Source organism: Procambarus clarkii, chromosome 34, assembly GCF_040958095.1.
Source record: "Procambarus clarkii isolate CNS0578487 chromosome 34, FALCON_Pclarkii_2.0, whole genome shotgun sequence".
NCBI lineage: Eukaryota > Metazoa > Arthropoda > Malacostraca > Decapoda > Cambaridae > Procambarus > Procambarus clarkii.
This window is the reverse complement of record NC_091183.1, coordinates 34688422-34706696: the sequence shown is the minus strand read 5'-3', so window position 1 is coordinate 34706696 and position 18275 is coordinate 34688422. Positions and strand designations below refer to the sequence as shown.

General features: G+C 40.2%; 1 protein-coding gene across 1 annotated transcript in view; it reads left to right on the top strand.

Moving 5' to 3' along the window:
* Positions 1-11949: 11949 nt before the first annotated feature.
* MED21 (mediator complex subunit 21) overlaps positions 11950-18275 on the top strand; it is a 28899-nt gene continuing 22573 nt past the window's right edge. The window contains exon 1 of the mRNA XM_045748186.2: positions 11950-12088. Within this exon, the coding sequence (XP_045604142.2) occupies positions 12047-12088 (42 nt within the window). The 5' untranslated portion in view covers positions 11950-12046. The remainder of the gene's footprint in view (positions 12089-18275) is intronic.

Below are 18275 nucleotides of genomic sequence, written 5' to 3'. Positions count from 1 at the left end.
TTCTTAGTATGCTAAGGTATTTCAATTAGTACTGAACCTATACCTATACTGATATTGCAGTTTTATAAGAATAATAAAACAAAACTAAAATATTAAAATAAATTGTAAAGTAATTCAGGATATTGTCAAATTTTGTATAAAATCTCTATTGTTTAATAAAACTGAGAGAAAAAGTTAGTGCCTTGAAAAAAAATATGGCATGGAATATGTTACATATATACTTATTTATAAGCAAAATAGTAATTATATGCAATAAGTCATATATGTGCTGTCTTGTGCGAGAGCAGGTTGCAGCATTTAAGAACGTGTGAAGGTGTTGGAGGAGCAGCAGTGCAAGTGAGGTCCCTGGATCCGGTGCCGCCCCTTGCTCACTCTGGTAGGTACTGTTCCATCCGGTGCCGCCCCTTGCTCACTCTGGTAGGTACTGTTCCATCCGGTGCCGCCCCTTGCTCACTCTGGTAGGTACTGTTCCATCCAACCTTCTTTAATATCTGTAACAAATTTCATTTTCTCTTACATCCTCTCAGGTTCGTGCAGCAGGCAACAACTACGCCCTGCGTCGACCAAATACTTAATACTTCGATTTTAATTATTCAGACGAAAATATTGCTGGCTCGCCATATTCACCTGCATCAGTCCATCAGCCTGTCCTCAGGCCAGGCTCGTTAAAGCGGCAGCCGTACCCCAAGAAGCATTCATCAATTTTCACATAGTGTATTAAAAACAGGCTTGTTTACATGCATAAATTAATATTATTATACATTAAAGTTTATGCATAATTAGGCATAGGTTATGATTGCATTAATTTATATTTGAGTGGTGTGTAACCTGTTTTTCATTTACAAACAAGGGATTTGGCGGCTGAATTAACGGGTATTTGGCCTTAATCGATGCAACCCGTCCTCATAAACAAAGGTCAAAGTCCATTCCTTGCACCCGCCAAACCCCAGCTGTTTATATATGAAAAACGGTTTACACACGACTCACAACTGCTGACGTCTGAACACTTCCGCTGACCATGTTTTGTTCTTCGCTGACGACTTTTGTTTGAACTTCAACAATGTAAATGCTTCACCCACGTACTACAAATATAAATAATCGTCAACAGAACCTGAACACATAACCTAACCAATGCCTAAATATGCACAATATGCTAATATGTAATAATATTAATTTATATTTGAGAAAATTTCAGTTTTGAATTAACAGGATGTTAAAAATTATGAATGCGTCTTTGGGGTCGACCGCTGGATGGAATGGACTTGGTCCGAAGACGGGTTGACGCCTTACAAAAAGATCACCATGAACTCCACAAATGGTCAGAACACTGACAAATGCTTTTTAATGTCGACAAATGCAAGACCCTGCATGTGGGGCATAACAACTCATGCCACATTAATAGCATTACATTACAGCAGATTGATGAAGAAGAGGACCTTGGAGTCAAAATCCACCGCTCACTAAAAGTTTCCCAACAGGTGGGTGCAGCAATCACGAAAGCTAACCAAACTCTTGAGATAATCAAGCGTACTTTTGACTATAAGGAAAATAAAGTAATGTTTCAGTTGTATAAATCTCTGGTAATAAATTTCATTTGGATTGCTGAATCCAAGCATGGAGACCTCATTTTCAGAAGGACATAGCATCTCTGGAGAAGGTGCAACACCGGGCAACAAAAGTAATTCCAAAGCTAAATCATCTCTCGATTCAGGAATGCTTGAAGGCCACAGGGCTAACAACACTGTAAACCCAGACCTAGATTCACGAAGCTCCATGTATTTCTTCGTTACTATGTGTGCTACGAAGGTTCCTAAGTACTGGCTAAGTACGCGCCAAAGTGCGATTCAGAAAAGTATACTTACGAAGACTTTTAAGTAGTTCACTTAAGTTTCACTAGATGTCACTAGGGCTTTTAGTTTGGCCAATCAGAGAGAAAGTAACATTTTTCATCTTACAGCTGTAGCCAATCACGACGCTGGCATATCAGAGCTTATCCATGATCACTTGCCACATATTTACGTCGAATTTTCTTATAAAATTAGTATATTTAAAAGTAAAACTATGTTTTTTTTCAACCTCTACAATCAGCACCGACATTGTAGTAAACAAATATGTTACATTTTTTGTTTACCTACGTAATTCTAAGAGATAGTGTGTAGCTTTCCTTGTCGCTCCCAAGATTTGAGAAGCGATTGTATTTATTTACCTAAATTTACCCAAGGGCCACTTACTATCTAGTGGCCTCGACAAGGACAAAAAGCCGGAGGCTTGTTAAGTCCCGCCAACTTTCCTAATGATATTTTCTAACTGGATTTTGGCATTTACGGCTTCAGCGGGTAGGCAGTTCCATGTGTTTATAACCTTCTTGGTAAAAAAAACATCTGTTTTCAGTCCTACTTGAGAGAACATACTCTCCAACACTATATCTGTGATTGCCCTGTTATCAGTGACTTCAGACCAAATGGTATGAGATACTTTGAGTTCTGTAATTACTTCATACACTCAGGAATATTGGAAGATATTCTTGTACTGTACCCAGATTTTGCTAGTGGGGGCTAATGGATCAGCCTTACATTTCTTATTTTCTCCTGATTCCATGTATGACTGACCGTCCTGTGAGGTGTGGATGTTGGATGAGCTTGTAGCTAGTTTATGATCTACACTGTAATCTTTCATATAGAATAGGGTAGCAGCACATTGTTGTGTATACCTAAGCTTGTTAATAAAAAGAAATCAGTAATAAAGGTTTTAAATTATAGCATGTATTATTATTATTATTATTACCAGTATTATAATTATTAAATCATAAATGTTAACTATGGATCATTAAGATCTCATATTGATATGTAATGTTAGTAATGTTGACCAAACCACACACTAGAAGATAAAAAAAAGACAACAATGTTATTAATATTTCTTGTGAATCATTAAATAGTGCAGCATAGTCTCAATTTTTCAGTTCTTTGGATATACATTAGAAAACATAGGATGAACAACCCATAAATATTCGTTACATTTTTTTTTTATTTAAATAACTGGATCAATATTTTTACAGCTGACAGGATTTGTTTTACTCACAGGTACATTATCTGTTAAAAAATTTAGTTTATTCTTACCCACAATGCTGCTACATAGCCTTCCCGGCTTGGTGCCTTCTTTTGATAATTACCTACTTATTGTTACACAGCCAAATTGTGTAACAAGAAGAGGTCTTGGACCCCTACTTCCCCCCTCTCTTTTTTAACAGGCCATAATGGTCCATATAGTCATATTTATAAGTTTAAGCATTCAATGAGAGAAGTTTTAAAGTTTTTACCCTACTCCTTACCTAACATCATTTGTGCAGGATATTTTTCTTTTATGTCTCACCCAGATTTAATTTCAAAATAAAACCAAACAAAATAAATAAAAAATGTGTATGTATAGCTAAGGTACACCCCCCTAGCTATACTTATTACTAGGTGAACAGGAGCATTTGGTGATTGAAATGCTCCCACCAGCCCGGGATCATCACCGTCTCTTATATTTCATGTTCACCAGTGTTTATTTACTTAGTAACTACTGGTATAATATCTTGCTATTATAAAACTAATTCTAATATCATAAAAGACATATGTACTACAAGTTTCAAGCAGAGAATGCATATATAGTTAACACGAAGGACTTCTCTTGACGAGACTCGCCAGCTAAATTGTTTGTGTGAGTTGCGTGGTGACCGCCGGCCAGGTCGGACGTTCCTGAGGTCTCTCCGCTTCTGGCTAGTGTTTACGTTGGGTGATCGCTTGTTTGCCCTGCTGGTGGTAGTTTGCCACTGACAGGGTGACGTTTGCTTAGCCATGGGGACGTCTCGCCCTCCAATGACGAGGACGCTGTCAGCTGGTCTGGCGTTTACGGTGCCGGTGGACCATCCATTGGTTGGTGTCGCCCTGATGGACGTGCTGCATGTGGAGCTGTCGGACCTGGTGGGCATCCAGCTGCTTCAGGGCCACCGTGCTGTAGTCAAGTTCCGCCTCCAGGCTGCCTTTCAGGCGTTTCTCGAGCGGTGTGAGGGGCGTGTTTACCCCTCTCCCTGATACTGCTGGCACCGTTAAGGTAGTGAATCTCAGTGTCACCTTGACGTCTGTGACGGTGCATGGTGCCCCCTTCGAATTTCAGGACGACTTTTTAACCTCCTGTTTCGAACGGTTTGGGACAGTGTTGAGTGTTCGATGGAATAAGGTCGTTGCCGGGCACTGTGTTGGTATGCTTGACGGCTCCCGCACCCTGACGATGTCGCTGAAGTGTAGTGTACCGTCGTCGATGTCCGTGTTGGGTTACACGCTCCGCTGCCAGTATCGGGGTCAACCGCGCACCTGTTATCGGTGTGGTCACGAAGGTCATCTGGCTGCGGCGTGCGACGTGGGAGCAACTGGTCGGGTGCATGTTTTTCGTGCGGAGGATTTTCCGCCCCTGTTGCGTTCGGACGGTGTGGGTGCTGTGCCTGAGGCGCCTGTCTGCTGCTCCGCCTGTTGAGGCGAGTTCTCTGGCCCGTGCGACACGTCAGGTGACTGCTGTGGCCCCTGGGGTTGTTGAGCCGGTGTGTGAGGGTGACGGGGCGTCGCCTGCGCTGCGTGTAGTGCAGGGTGTCCCGGTGGAGGTTCATGTCCCGCCCCCGCCTGTGGATGTGGTAACGGCTCCCGGGGACGCAGGTTCTGCTGTTTTGGAGGGGGTGCTTCGGCAAGGTGAGGTGCCTGCCGTGCCTGTGTGTGTTAACGACTGTAGTTCTGCTCTTTCCATTCCTTTGCAGACGCGTGCGCGTCGGTGTTCTGAGGCTGTTTCCCTGGATGATGTAGACAGTGTGGGTGATGTGGCCTCTGTGGACTCTTCGGACGGTGCGGGTGTGGCCTGTGTGGATGTAACGATGGTGGCCGTGCCTGCGGAGGGGCCTGCTGGGCGTGGTGTGGTGCGGCCTGTCTCGAAGCGTTCGCGGCGGGCTAGGAGTGTGTCTCCCCTTCGTGGTGTGCCTTGGGAGGAGGTGGGGGAGTATGGTGCTCAGCTGGCGTCCCCCGCCGTGGATGATGGTGCTGTGCGGGGCACCGAAGTTGCTACCTGTGTCCCCCTTCCTGTGTCACCTGCTGTTGGATCCCCGCAGTGGGGGGTTGTCCCTGATGATCGGGACCTCGTCGTGATGTTGCGGAAAGATGTGCGCCGGGGGGCCTCGGCTCCTGTGCCCTGTGGTGGGGTCGCTGCCGCGCCTGCATCCCCTGCTGTTCCCCCTCCTTCATTGCCCCGGTCTGGTGGTTGCCTAGTCCCGTCTGCTGGGGTCGTGCCCTGTGAGGGGTCCGGAGTTGGGCCCTTATTGGGATGCCCGGGTGCTTCCGATCCCATGGTGCTCGTCCACTATCTGGGTATCGTCTGAGAAGGTGTTTGTTTATCGGGTGCCGGATAGGATGTCTCAGCCGAGGGTACTGCCTGATGGCCGGCTGCCCGCCGACCTGTGGGTGATTTGGGAAGCGTACTGCTTGCGCTTTCCGATACGCAAGTTTCCGGAGAAGTATTAGTTCCCATCTTGCGCACACGGCTATGCCGTGCCTGGATCAGCTGCCGCCGTGACCACGACTCCCCGCCCCCCTGTGCGGGGAGTCTCCCTCTAACGTTCGCCTCTGTTTTCGTCGCCACTCCTCTCTCTACGGCCCATCACATCTACCGCTTTTGACTTTCTTCTCCTCCTCACCATCAACGCGTCTCCTTACATCTGTCCTGGTGCAGTCATCGGGAGGGTTACCCCTTCATGCAAACTGCACCTATTCTCAAGAAGTTAGTTTAGTTCATTTATTATGCACCCCATTCCCATCTTGTGGGAGGTAGTGGAAAGGGTTACAGAGGCACATAATGGGCTCAGGGACTGAACCCCACAATTCATTTAGCTAAGCAAGTTACAATCTTGATGAGCTAGTTACAAAATTCAATATAAGTCATCACATCAACAATGGGTTCGAGATCGACCTCAAGTACAGGTTCTAAATTAAGCAACTGACATATGTGAAGAGCTAGTGTCAAAATTTATATGTGTGTCCTGCACACCGCCCCCCATCCAGTGGGCAGCGGTGGATAGGTTACAATCACTTAGTTACTACCTACAGTTAGCAAACTGGGGATATTTGGCTAAAATTTCTGGTAGCAGATCATTTTGAATGAAATATTGACACATCGCTGGAACATTGGTTATAGAATTGTCTCTAAATTCACGTATCTTTTCGCACTCCATCACATAGTGGCGGAGGGTGTGCGAATAATTTTGTTGACACAGTTTACATTTGGTCAGGTCTACATCAGCAGATAATGAGAATTCCCAGAGATACTTGTAACCGAGTCTAAGCCGAGCAGTAGTAACATCTAGAAGTCTGCTGATTTTATTGGATGATCCATAGATGTGTGGCTCCTCTTGCATGATAGTATGATGATAGATGGAATTACTGGTGTCAATTTCACTTTGCCTCAGATCTACAAGAGCTTGTTGAAGTTCTCGGTGTACTGCTGCTCTCAGATTGCTCATTGACAATCCAAGGTTACACTCAACGGCTCCTTTAAAGGCAGATTCTTTGGCTAACTTATCAGCTCTATCATGCATTCGGAGGCCAACATGAGATGGAGACCACATGAAATGGACTCTGTTACCATCCTTAATAATTTTGTTGTATTTGTGTCTAGCTTCGGACACGAGCATGTTACAGTTATGTCTTAAAGAGTTGAGAGCATTTAAGGATGATAAGGAGTCACTTACAATTAATGTATTCTCAAGAAGAAGAAGAAATTGTTTATTTATAATACCATTATTACCATTCTTACATCCCAGTTTACGAAATTCAAGCGTGCTTCTGGTCCCTCACTGGATTTCCCTAACTGGGCCGATAATCAGTGGTTCAAAAAGTTGTGCTCAGTCCTTGAGGCTCAAAATATGATCATCCTGAGTCTTCAAACTGAAAATCAAGCAAACCGTGCGAACCTCCATCAACAACAACAAGAAATAACCCTCCTCCGCGAGGATATTAGAAACTTTAGGATTAGCCAAGATCAACTCCAGCATGACGAATGATCTCCGTGAGGAAAACATTCGTCTGAAATCTGATGAAGCCATAAAAAACAAGAGGAAGCTCTCAACAAAATGACTGCATGTATCAGTACATTATCCGCCCAACGTTCCGTCACCCAGGATGAACAAGATCAGCAAAAGCTGCTTGACTCTGTAGTTGTGTCGGCCCAAGATATTCCAGTGGAAAGCGAAGGTGAAAAGTGTATTGAAATAGTTCAGGATCTCTTAAAAAAAGAATTGCAGGTCACTCTAAACAAAACAGACATTATTGCTGCCTACAGAGTAGGCAAAAAGAATCCATCAGGACAAAACCAGCGGAAAATTCGCCTGAAGCTGGCTTCCCAGTCCATGAAATCGCATCTTGTCCGGACAGCTGCATCCCAACGACAGGGAATCTACATCAACGAGTGATTGACTAGAAAAAGACAGCAACTCCTCTACCGCCTGCGTCAGATTCGTCATCAAAACCCAGATGCGATTCATCAGTGCTTCGTTAGAGATGGCTTGATTAAAGTGAGAAAGACTTCAGGAGGTAAAATGTTTACAATTGCTAATGAGGATAACCTCAACACTTTCCTCGCCCAATGTGGTTTGTTTCACCTTATTATCACTCTCAATGAGTCAACATAATTAACCCCCTTGTCACTTAGTGCGGGCTAGGTATCCTAAGTCTCTTTGTTTCACTTTTTAAATTAATTTTTAATTTACTTTTTACTAGTCGTTTATTGGACTTAATTAACTGAGTGCTTTAATATTTCTTTAGGTCTTATTAACTATACGATCATAACTACACTATTTATAGTTAATAATATTTAGCTTAAATTTGCCTATGTTAATTATTCAACTTTTTTCTTTGATTTCATTTATTACCTAGGTTGCCTAGCCTCGCCATATTCCCCTACTCCATTGTACCCCTGGCTTTGTCTGTGTCTCAAAATGCAAATTATTACTTACAGTGTACCTGAGAGTACTTGTAAGCTACCTCATTTTTCTTTTTTTTTTTGTTCATTTTGTGTTTGTTTTGTAGTCTTGTTTATATATTTTTCCCCCTTTTATATCAAAATTTTATTTTGTAATTGCCATTCTTGCCTTGTTTTCCTACAACCAGCCGTTTTATGCAGACAAGTATAGACCCAGAACTAAACCTCTTATCCAGTATCTATGACAATCATCACCTTAATGATCAAAATTGCAGATATTTTACAGCACATGATGTAAACAATGTATTAACACATAATCACAATATTTTTGTGATCAACTTGAACGTTAGATCCCTAGGTAAACACTTCGATGATGTTAGTGCCTTGATTGAAACTATTGACAACAAATTCTCTTTTATTATACTTACTGCAAGTGGTTGAAAGAGGATACTACTCAACTCTTTAACATGCCTAACTACTCGGCAATTCACAACTGTCGTCAAATTCAGAGAGGTGGTGGTACTGCTCTTTACTACCACCAAGAACTAACATGCTTAAAAGTAATTAGAACTAGAGACTGCTGTGGGGAGTATATCTTCGCCAGTTTCAGAGTCAAGGGTGCCGAGTCTGTCTATGGAATTCCTAACACTGATGTGTCCGAATTCAACTCAAACCTTAGAAATCTAATACTAGATAACAGACTGAACAAAAACCATCTAATTATCGCAGGGGACTTTAATATTGACCTCTGCGAGCCTTGAATACCCTACTGCTGTTAGCTTCCTCAACTGTATGAATTCCTGCTTCCTCATACCCTTAATCACTAGACCTACTAGAATCACTGATAGTACTGCCACGACTCTAGATCACATCTGGACCAACATAACCTCTCCGCTCACTTTAGGTATAATCACCGATAGCACTACAGACCATTACCCCACATTTCTCTTAACTAACATTAACAAACCACCTCTAGAGACAAGGGAGTTAAGCTTTAAGCTGCACAATGAAACTGCTATAGACAATTTTATAACTGCTGCTGCTAATGTCAACTGGGAGTCCGAGTTAGGGAACATAGGGGACATCAACCTAGCAGTGCAATCTTTTCTTCAAAAAACTCTAAGCCTTTATAACCCACTGTCCTATGCTTACGAAACAAGTCACAACCAAAAGGCTTAACAATCCTTGGCTTACAAAGGGAATACTTAAATCCATTAATAAAAAACATGACCTTGAGAAGAAGTATAGGTTAGGAACCGTCTCCAAAGAATTCTCAAAGAATTACTCGTTATTGCTATCTAAAATAATTAGACGAGCCAAAACTAAATACTACGAAGATAAATTTACCCAAATAAAGAGCAACATTAAAAAAACTTGGAGCACAATTTCACAAATATTGGGATCAAAGAAGATTTTAAATAACAAACCAACACTCCTGTCCAATAACGATGGTCAACTTTCAGCCTCTGATTCTGCTATTGAGTTCAATAGGTTCTTTTCTTCCATTGGGTCATCCCTTGCAAATGATATTCCATCTTCCAGTACTGATGTTAAGGACTATCTTACAGGTAACTATCCACAGTCTCTGTACCTAAAGCCTACTAATTCCACTGACGTTAATGAGATAATCCTCTCCCTTAAAACCAAGTCTAGTGCCCTTGAGAAGATACCAACTTTAATTTACAAAAAAGCCTCCAGATCTTTAGCCCCTGCTATTGCATTGCTCTTCAACAAGTCACTTGAACTCCAAACCTTTCCAGATATTCTAAAAAAAAAGCGAGAGTAACCCCTGTCCACAAATGTGGTAATCTCACAGATGTTAACAACTACAGACCTATATCAATCCTGCCTAACTTGTCAAAAATATTTGAAAAACTAATCTACAAGCAGCTTTACTCTTATCTAGCCAAACACAATATACTTATCTCTTGTCAATATGGCTTCAGACAAAAAAAAGCACTAACGATGCACTTATTAGTATGATTAACTTGATTCATGCAGCTCTTGATAAAAATGAGTTTCCTGTTGCGTTATTTGTGGACCTGCGTAAGACTTTTGACACTCAACCACCAAAACCTTCTTCTTAAATTACATCATTATGGAGTCAGAGGACACTCCCTGCAATACCTCAAATCTTACCTTACTGACAGGCTCCAGTATGTTTCTGTGAATAATTCAATTTCTCCCACCATACCCTTCAACATCGGTGTTCCTCAGGGCAGCATACTTGGCCCTCTCCTCTTTCTCATCTACATTAATGACCTTCCAAATACCTCCCACCACCTCAAACCAATTCTATTTGCTGACGACACAACCTTCATTTACTCCAGTCCCGACCCCCTTGCTCTAAATGCCACAGTAAATACTGAGCTAAATAAAGTTCATCTTTGGCTAACTGCCAACAAACTCACCCTTAACATTGACAAAACTCTCTATATTCTGTTTGGCAATAAATCCTCTAATCAAATAAATCTCAGAATAAACAATACCCAAATTTGTAACAAAATAGATGGCAAATTCCTTGGCGTTCTCATTGACCACAAGCTGAATTTCCAGGGACACATTCTAAATATATCCAAAAAAGTTTCAAAAACTGTTGGCATTCTTTCTAAGATCAGATATTAAATAAATAAATAAAATAAATATGTTTATTCAGGTAAGGTACATACATACAAGTGATGTTACATTAATGGATCAATATATAGATAGAGCTAGTACATACAATGCCTAAAGCCACTATTACGCAATGTGTTTCGGGCAGACATTATGTACCCCGCCCTGCCCTGGTGACGGTCTATTACTCCATCATCTATCCATATCTCAACTTTGGTATTTGTGCTTGGGTTCTACTACCCAAAATAATTTACGTCCTCTAATTACTCAACACAAAGCTGCTATTAGGACAATATCCAACTCTAGCCCCAGACATTAATCGGTACCCCTACTCAAATCTCTGAATATGTTAGATATTAAGTCACTGCACATTCTCTCATGTGTATTATACATATATAAAACGCTGAACTGTAATGCCAATCCTGACCTCAAAAGCTTCATTGAAGGTTGTAACAGAATCCATGAGCACCACACCAGAAACAAATACAGTTTTGATATTCCAAGAGTACGACTTAATCAAACTAGAAGTGCTCTACAAATCAAGGGACCTAGAATGTGGAATGACGTTCCCAATCATGTTAAAGACTGTACCTCTCTCAACCAGTTTAAGATAAAAACGAAGCACTACCTAATAAATTCCCAGTAACCTACCTTACCCCTATATTGTCAACCCATGTCTGTTTTTTTTTAACAACGCTGTTTGTCGACCTAATTGTATTTGTGCTGCTTTTTCAGCCATGTTCTCCCCTTTTTTATTTTTATTTTTATTTGTTCTCAACCCATTTTATACTTTAAACTCAATTAGTATTACATTTTAGTCTTTAATGCTTTTCCTGCCCGAAACGCTTTGCGTAATAGTGGCTTTAGGCATTGTATGTACTAGCTCTATCTATAAATCTATCAATTTTTGTAAAATCTCTTGTATGTATGTACCTTACCTGAATAAACATTTATTTATTTATTTATTTATTTTAGTCTAAGTGTTTTTTCCCAACACCTTGCCCGAAACGCTGTGTGTATCAGTGGCTTTAGGTATTGCATGTACTAGCTCTACCTATAAATCCAACATTATGTTTGTAACTCATCTCCCTATGCATGTATTTTTACCTGAATAAATATTTGAATTTGAATTTGAATTAATATGTTTGTCCTGCACACAGCCCTTCATCTAATGGGCAGCGGTGGATAAGTTACACTCGGAAATCGTTTTTACTCAAAATGTATGTTAGCTTCATTACATATATTGCCTGTTACAATAAATAATCATTACGTTCAATGCAAGTAATTTTGTATTAATAAGAAATAGTATTGCTGAATAGTTTTTATATGCTAGTGTACTGCAACCAAAAATAGGTAAATATTTATACAGGGAGTCCTTGCGTGATCGCTGTGATCCTTGATGCTGATTGGCTGAGGCCAGAGCACCACCACAACACCCATCATGGCGGACCGCTTGTCGCAGCTGCAGGATGCTGTCAATCGGGTATTTATTATATTCTCCTTAAGGATTTGAATGTTGTTTACATCGCTTTCATGGGTAGTTGGGAGCATACGTTCTAGGTCCGTATTTGCTCTTAAACCAGTGGCAGTAATGACATCTCTAGTAGGAAGAGCGTGTTCTTGCAGTAATTTTGTCCTGGGTTCTAATTTTGGCTGTTTTATGCAGCCCCAATATAATACTGTACTCCATCATGGGGTGATCAAGTGAAGGTAGCTTACAGTGTCATGAAACTGGAGACGAAGAGAGCAGTATGTTGTGTATTACGAGACTGAGTGCGGCTGCAGTAGGGGTCAACACAATGTTTTGAATGTGCATCAACGTGTCTGCGCTTTTTAAGGCCGAATGCGCAGTATAGAAATGGTATTTCACCCTATCTTTTTAACTGTTATGTGCAATATTCACAACCCATTGTTTAGTTATGCAGAGCTACAAGGCCATTGCAGCCATCCTCGTGGTTTAAAAAGAAAGCGAGTTATTTACAGCCAGTAAGCTCAGTTTTTCAATTAGATTTTCAAGTCTGTTAGGTTAACCGAGTTCCCCACTAGGCCAGATATACATATTATGTAATTATGTTGCAATTTGATATAGTGGTGACCACATTAATAACATTGACAATAACTGCATTCATGTAGTAACCTAACCATGATAGCTGGATTTTTTCCTGCTATCATTTCATGGGTCAAGGTAAACTCCATTACATCTACAGCATCTACAAAGAGCTATTATAACCTTATTTGCATCATACACGTAAAACCCAGTCAATAATTGTTTAAATCGTCATATGCTAACCACATTACCCCGTGAAGCAACATATGACGATAATCGCTGTCTTCAGGGTACCATACTTTGTTCACTCTTGAACATGTTTCAGATATATAAATCTTTGATATTTAGACTAAAATATAAGCTTGGTTATTATTAATAGCTTAATTATTATATTTATTTTTTTGTTTTATTTTGTACTCTCTTTAAACAAATATTATTGTAAAGTCATTTATTTGGTATCATTATACAGACTAGAAATAGTATAATTAACATAAATTAATGTCCTAATAATTATTAAAAAAATCATGAATCATACCTTTTTCTTGTTTTAACTAACCTCAACATCATGCCACTGTTTAAATACCAAGAAAAAAAATTCCCAAAATTGTTGTTTTATTTTGTTTTTTCTTCTAATATTGTTATCCCAACCACTTGAGCTGGACAGTAGAGCGACGGTCCCACTTCATGCAGGTCGGTGTTCAATCCCTGACCTTCCAAGTGGTTGGACACCATTCTTTCTGCCCGTCCCTTATCAAAGTCTCATCCTGACCCCTTCCAACTGCTATATAGTCGTAATGACTTGGCATGCGCTTTCTCCTGATAGTTCCCTCCCCTTCTAATATTGTTAAAATGCATTCGTTTATATTGGGAGAAAAAATTCTCTCTTTGGCCATGGCAAAGCCCAAAAGTCACTCGATTCATGAGTGTTCAATCAGCATTCGATTCATGATAGTCTGCCGACCTCTGCTGTGGGGCAGGAGTTGCTACAAAAATATGTTTAGTTATTTAGTGTCTGATTGAAATTGAAATAAGTTTATTGAGGTAAAATACTGTACACACAAAGGGATGAGGTAGCTCAAGCTATTCTCACCCCGTTCAGTACAACGTGCACTTATATATATAGACAATGTCTGATTTCTGTTTTCTTTGGTCTTTCCAGTAACATTATTCATTAGTGTGTCATTTGAGAAATTTACATAATAAAATGTGTATAACATCGGAATGTGCAAATATATTAGTGTCACTAATATGTACACAATATATATATGCTTAGAACAATAAAACATACAGATTTTGATGTTATGCAGTCCCCGTGGCGCAGTCCCTTCGCGAGCGCTTTGGCCTGGGTTCATATCCTGGCCGAAGAGGATTGACTAAGTGCAAATCCTTAACTATAGCCTCTGTTCACCCAGCAGTAAATGGGTACCCAGTCGTTAAACGATTTGGCAGGTCTTATTCTAGGGAAAAATTAGGATTAACCCTTAAATGACGCATGGCTATGTACCATTTGACACCCATAGGCACATACAAAAAAAAATATATTTTTTCTTCCTAACCTGCTAATTTGTGTTCACTGATCATGGGAAAAATATTTAAAAAATCGTAAGTGGCATATATTGCCCGCTATAGGATGGGGAAGTCTGGCAAAAAACAGGTGCTGACTCAGCAAGCGTCCCAGGCGGTCAGTTGCTCGCCAGCTGTCAGGCCGGAGTTGCCACAAAGAGATAATTACCTAATTATTTCAATGTCTCTGATTGATTTTTTGTAGTTTTTTTGCTGTAATATTATTCAATAGTGTGTAGTGTGATATATTTATATAATAAAATGAGTGAATCATTGCTGTACTCAAAATATGGTGTGCATATTGTTTTTTTTTTTTTTTGTTTTTTTTTTTTTAGATATATACAAGAGTTGTTACATGTTGATTCAATTATGTTCATCAAACAGTGAACAAATACTTTGTCGGTTATTACACTATATACACAGGTTATATATAAGTATCTGCATGTTTTGTTCACCATAACGAACCACTAAGTTGCTATTATGAGTCAGAAAGTAACGAGGAGTGACCGCCACACACCAGCCAGCCACTCACACTCTCTCCCTCAACACCTCACTCACCCACATTCTCCTCCCACCATACTGTTTTTGCTTTTATTCATTATGTACAGACGTTATATATAAGTACCTACATTCGTGTTCACCATAACGAACCACTAAGTTGGCATGCTGAGTGGCAGTGCCAGTGGCAGCCCGCCACTGGCTGCTACTTACTCCCTCCCTCAAGTCACCTGACTCACCCACATTCTCCTCTCACTATACTGTTTTTGCTTTTATTAACTACTGTATATACAGACGCTATATATAAGTATCTACATTCGTGTTCACCATAACGAACCACTAAGTTGGTATGCTGAGTGGCAGTGGCAGCCCGCCACTGGCTGCCACAACCTTCCTCCCTCACCTCACCTGACTTGCTACCATTCTCCTCCCACCATACTGTTTTTGCTTTTATATACAGATGTTATATATAAGTATTTACATGTTTTGTTCACCATAACTGTACATCTAAGCTTGTATGGTGAGTAAAGGCACAAAGACGTAACTACTCACACAGTCAGTTGGTGGCTGCTGCCCTCAAGGCCAGACACACTAATATTTCTCCTCCAACAATACTGTTTGTGGTGTTATTACGCTATATACACACACATTATATATAAATATCTACCTGTTTTATTCACCATACTTGTACAAGTAAACTGGTACCACGATGGTCCAAAGACCATCGTGGTCACCAGTAAACATGATAAGTCGTGCAGATGACGCCACCGCCCTCACCAAAATGGCGGCTCCCAACCTACTCCTCTTGCTGTTTATACTCTCTATACACACATTATATATAAGTATCTACATGTGTGTTCACCATAGCGAACCACTAAGCTGATATGGTGAGTGCCGTCAATAAAAGGTGGCCACACAGAAGACAACGCCACTACCCTCCCCTCCCACAGCATTACTCCTCAATCCGTGGAGCACAGCACTAAATATCACCACAATCCTGCATATGGTGATATTTAGAACCCTGGTCAGTTTTATCACAGTCGGGAGTCTTCTGTAATAATATCATCGCTACATAATAGCATGAACAAGTATATTATGGCATTTTTAGGCGATGCTGTGGTCACAAGCTGAACAGCAGTGCTGTGAGCTCATGCTGCGTGCGTCAGACTTGGTAGCTCCCTCAATAGCCCCTATCACCCGGGAATTTGGCCCACGATTTTTAAAAAAAATGGCATCTGTTTACAAGAGCCCTGATGAAGGGCTCTTCATCAGGGCTCTTTATCAGGATAACCCCGTGTATCTGCGGGCCGTTTAAATCTTGCGTAGTACTCCAAAGCATCATATGATGCGATGCACAATTTACTGCAAGTCGATCAAAGCATCATATGATGCGATGCGCAATTTAAGGGTTAAGGACCTGCCAGAAATGCTATGCATGCTAGTGGCTTTACAAGAATGTATGAACTCTTGTTGATACAGTATAAGTAAGTAAATATTGTAATGTAATATTGTAACCAAGTAATCAGTTATCAGAGTTCAGCTTAGCTCCGCATGTTTTGCATGAAATTGTAACTGCTTGCACTGAATATATTATATTTTCTTTGGATTTTTAATATTTTACAATTATTTTTAATGTGCAATGATGCATTGGGCTGTCAATAATGTTGTTTATATCACAGAATTTGTAGAATATAGTATGCACAGATATATTTGGGGTAATATTTGCTCATTATATTCTTTGAATAATAAGTCATTTTTTTGCTATTACACTACTGTATATACACTCATTATATACATCTACAATTTTTATGCACCATAACGAACTGCTAAGCAGTTCTGGTAGGTGTATAATGGAATCCAAGCACAGCATAGCAACAGGCTATCAGCACAATGCCAGCATACGACTCAACCCGACACAGTAAAACATCTGCAATATACTATACACATTGCTAAATCTAAACACATCACTACTATTATCATCAGATTCATGCCTCTAAATCATGAATGTTAATAATTTTCCACAATTTTTTGTTACGGAACATGTGGTCACATTTCATGATGTGTAGATACACGAAACCGCTGCTGTGTGTTGTGAATGTCGACCTTCCGCTGTGAACGTCATAACCAGTAATTTGTTCACTGAAATCTAAACCTTGTACACAGTCTTAGTCACAGTCAGGATCATCTTTGACACTATCAAATGCAAAATAATCCCAGTTATTTATTTATTTCCTTCATATTAATTAATGCTGTGGGCACAAGCTGCATGGCAATGCTGTAAGCTGCTGTAGCATGCATTACCCATGGTTGCCTTCTCAATAATCAGCCCCCCCCCCTCACACCCAGGAGGAGTACCCATGATTTTTTTCCAAAATGGTGTCAAATTACTGGAGGCCTGAGAAAGCAAATGTGAGCCCCATGTATGTGCAGGACTTATAAATCATACACAGTACTCTGAGTTGCCTGTATTTGACTTGCAGAGTAGGGTCAGATATGGTGGGAGCGTCCCTGTTTAACATGCAGTAGAAAGGTTAACACAAAAATATATTGCATAATATAATAACAATAATATTTTTTGTACGCTTTGTAAAGCCAGCTGATTTATATAATGTGTGAAAAATTCATCAGAATTGGATAAAACTACCAAATTAGTGCAAGAAAAATTTGAAAATTGTTTTTTTGAGATTTTCCCGCCAAAAAAGCAGCGATAACTCAACAATATTCCGTTTTAATTATGTGACTTATATTGTATATACAGTGGGCCTCGACTTATGAATTTAATCAGTTCCCAGAGATGGGTCCTAGGTCGAAAATTCGTAAGTTGAATGAATTTTTCCATAAGAAATAATGTAAATTGAATTAATCCGTTCCATTCCTCAAAAAATATTAACATAAAAATACATTTTATACTCAATAACACTACAATACAGTATGTATATCTCACCTTGAATGAGGACTCTTGTTGGCATATGGAAGACAGTGAGAAGGAGGAGAGGTGTTAGTCTTTGGAAAGGGGGTCCTCTTCCATTATATACCATCAGGCAGTGATGACTTTTCTGGGGTACTTTCTCTCTCTCCTACTTTTTGCCTGCATACCACCAGGACCTGCTTGTGGCTCACTGCTTGTTTTTCTCAATAAAACCCTTGTCTAGCAACTCTTGTTTTTCCCTACGTTGTAACACTTCTCTAACGTGAGACATCATATTGTCATTAAAAAGGTTAACACAACGGCCTGCTACAGCTTTATTTTGTGCGACACTTTTCAGCAAAATGTTGAAATTCTTCCCATACTGCACACATTTTCTTAATAGATGAGGAAGGGACATCCTCTACTCTACATCAGCAACCCTCATACCATTTTCATGTTCACAAATTATCTCTTGTTTTTTCTCTATGGTCATCCTCACATGTGTTTTCTCAGGTTGAACCTTACCACTGACTTTCTTGGGACCCATGGCATGATATATGATAATTATTTTTGCTAAAAAAAGGCACAAATATACTGAAATTCTTTACAAGCGCGATCGTTACTAAGCGTATGGCTCTGGTAAATTGAGGCGGG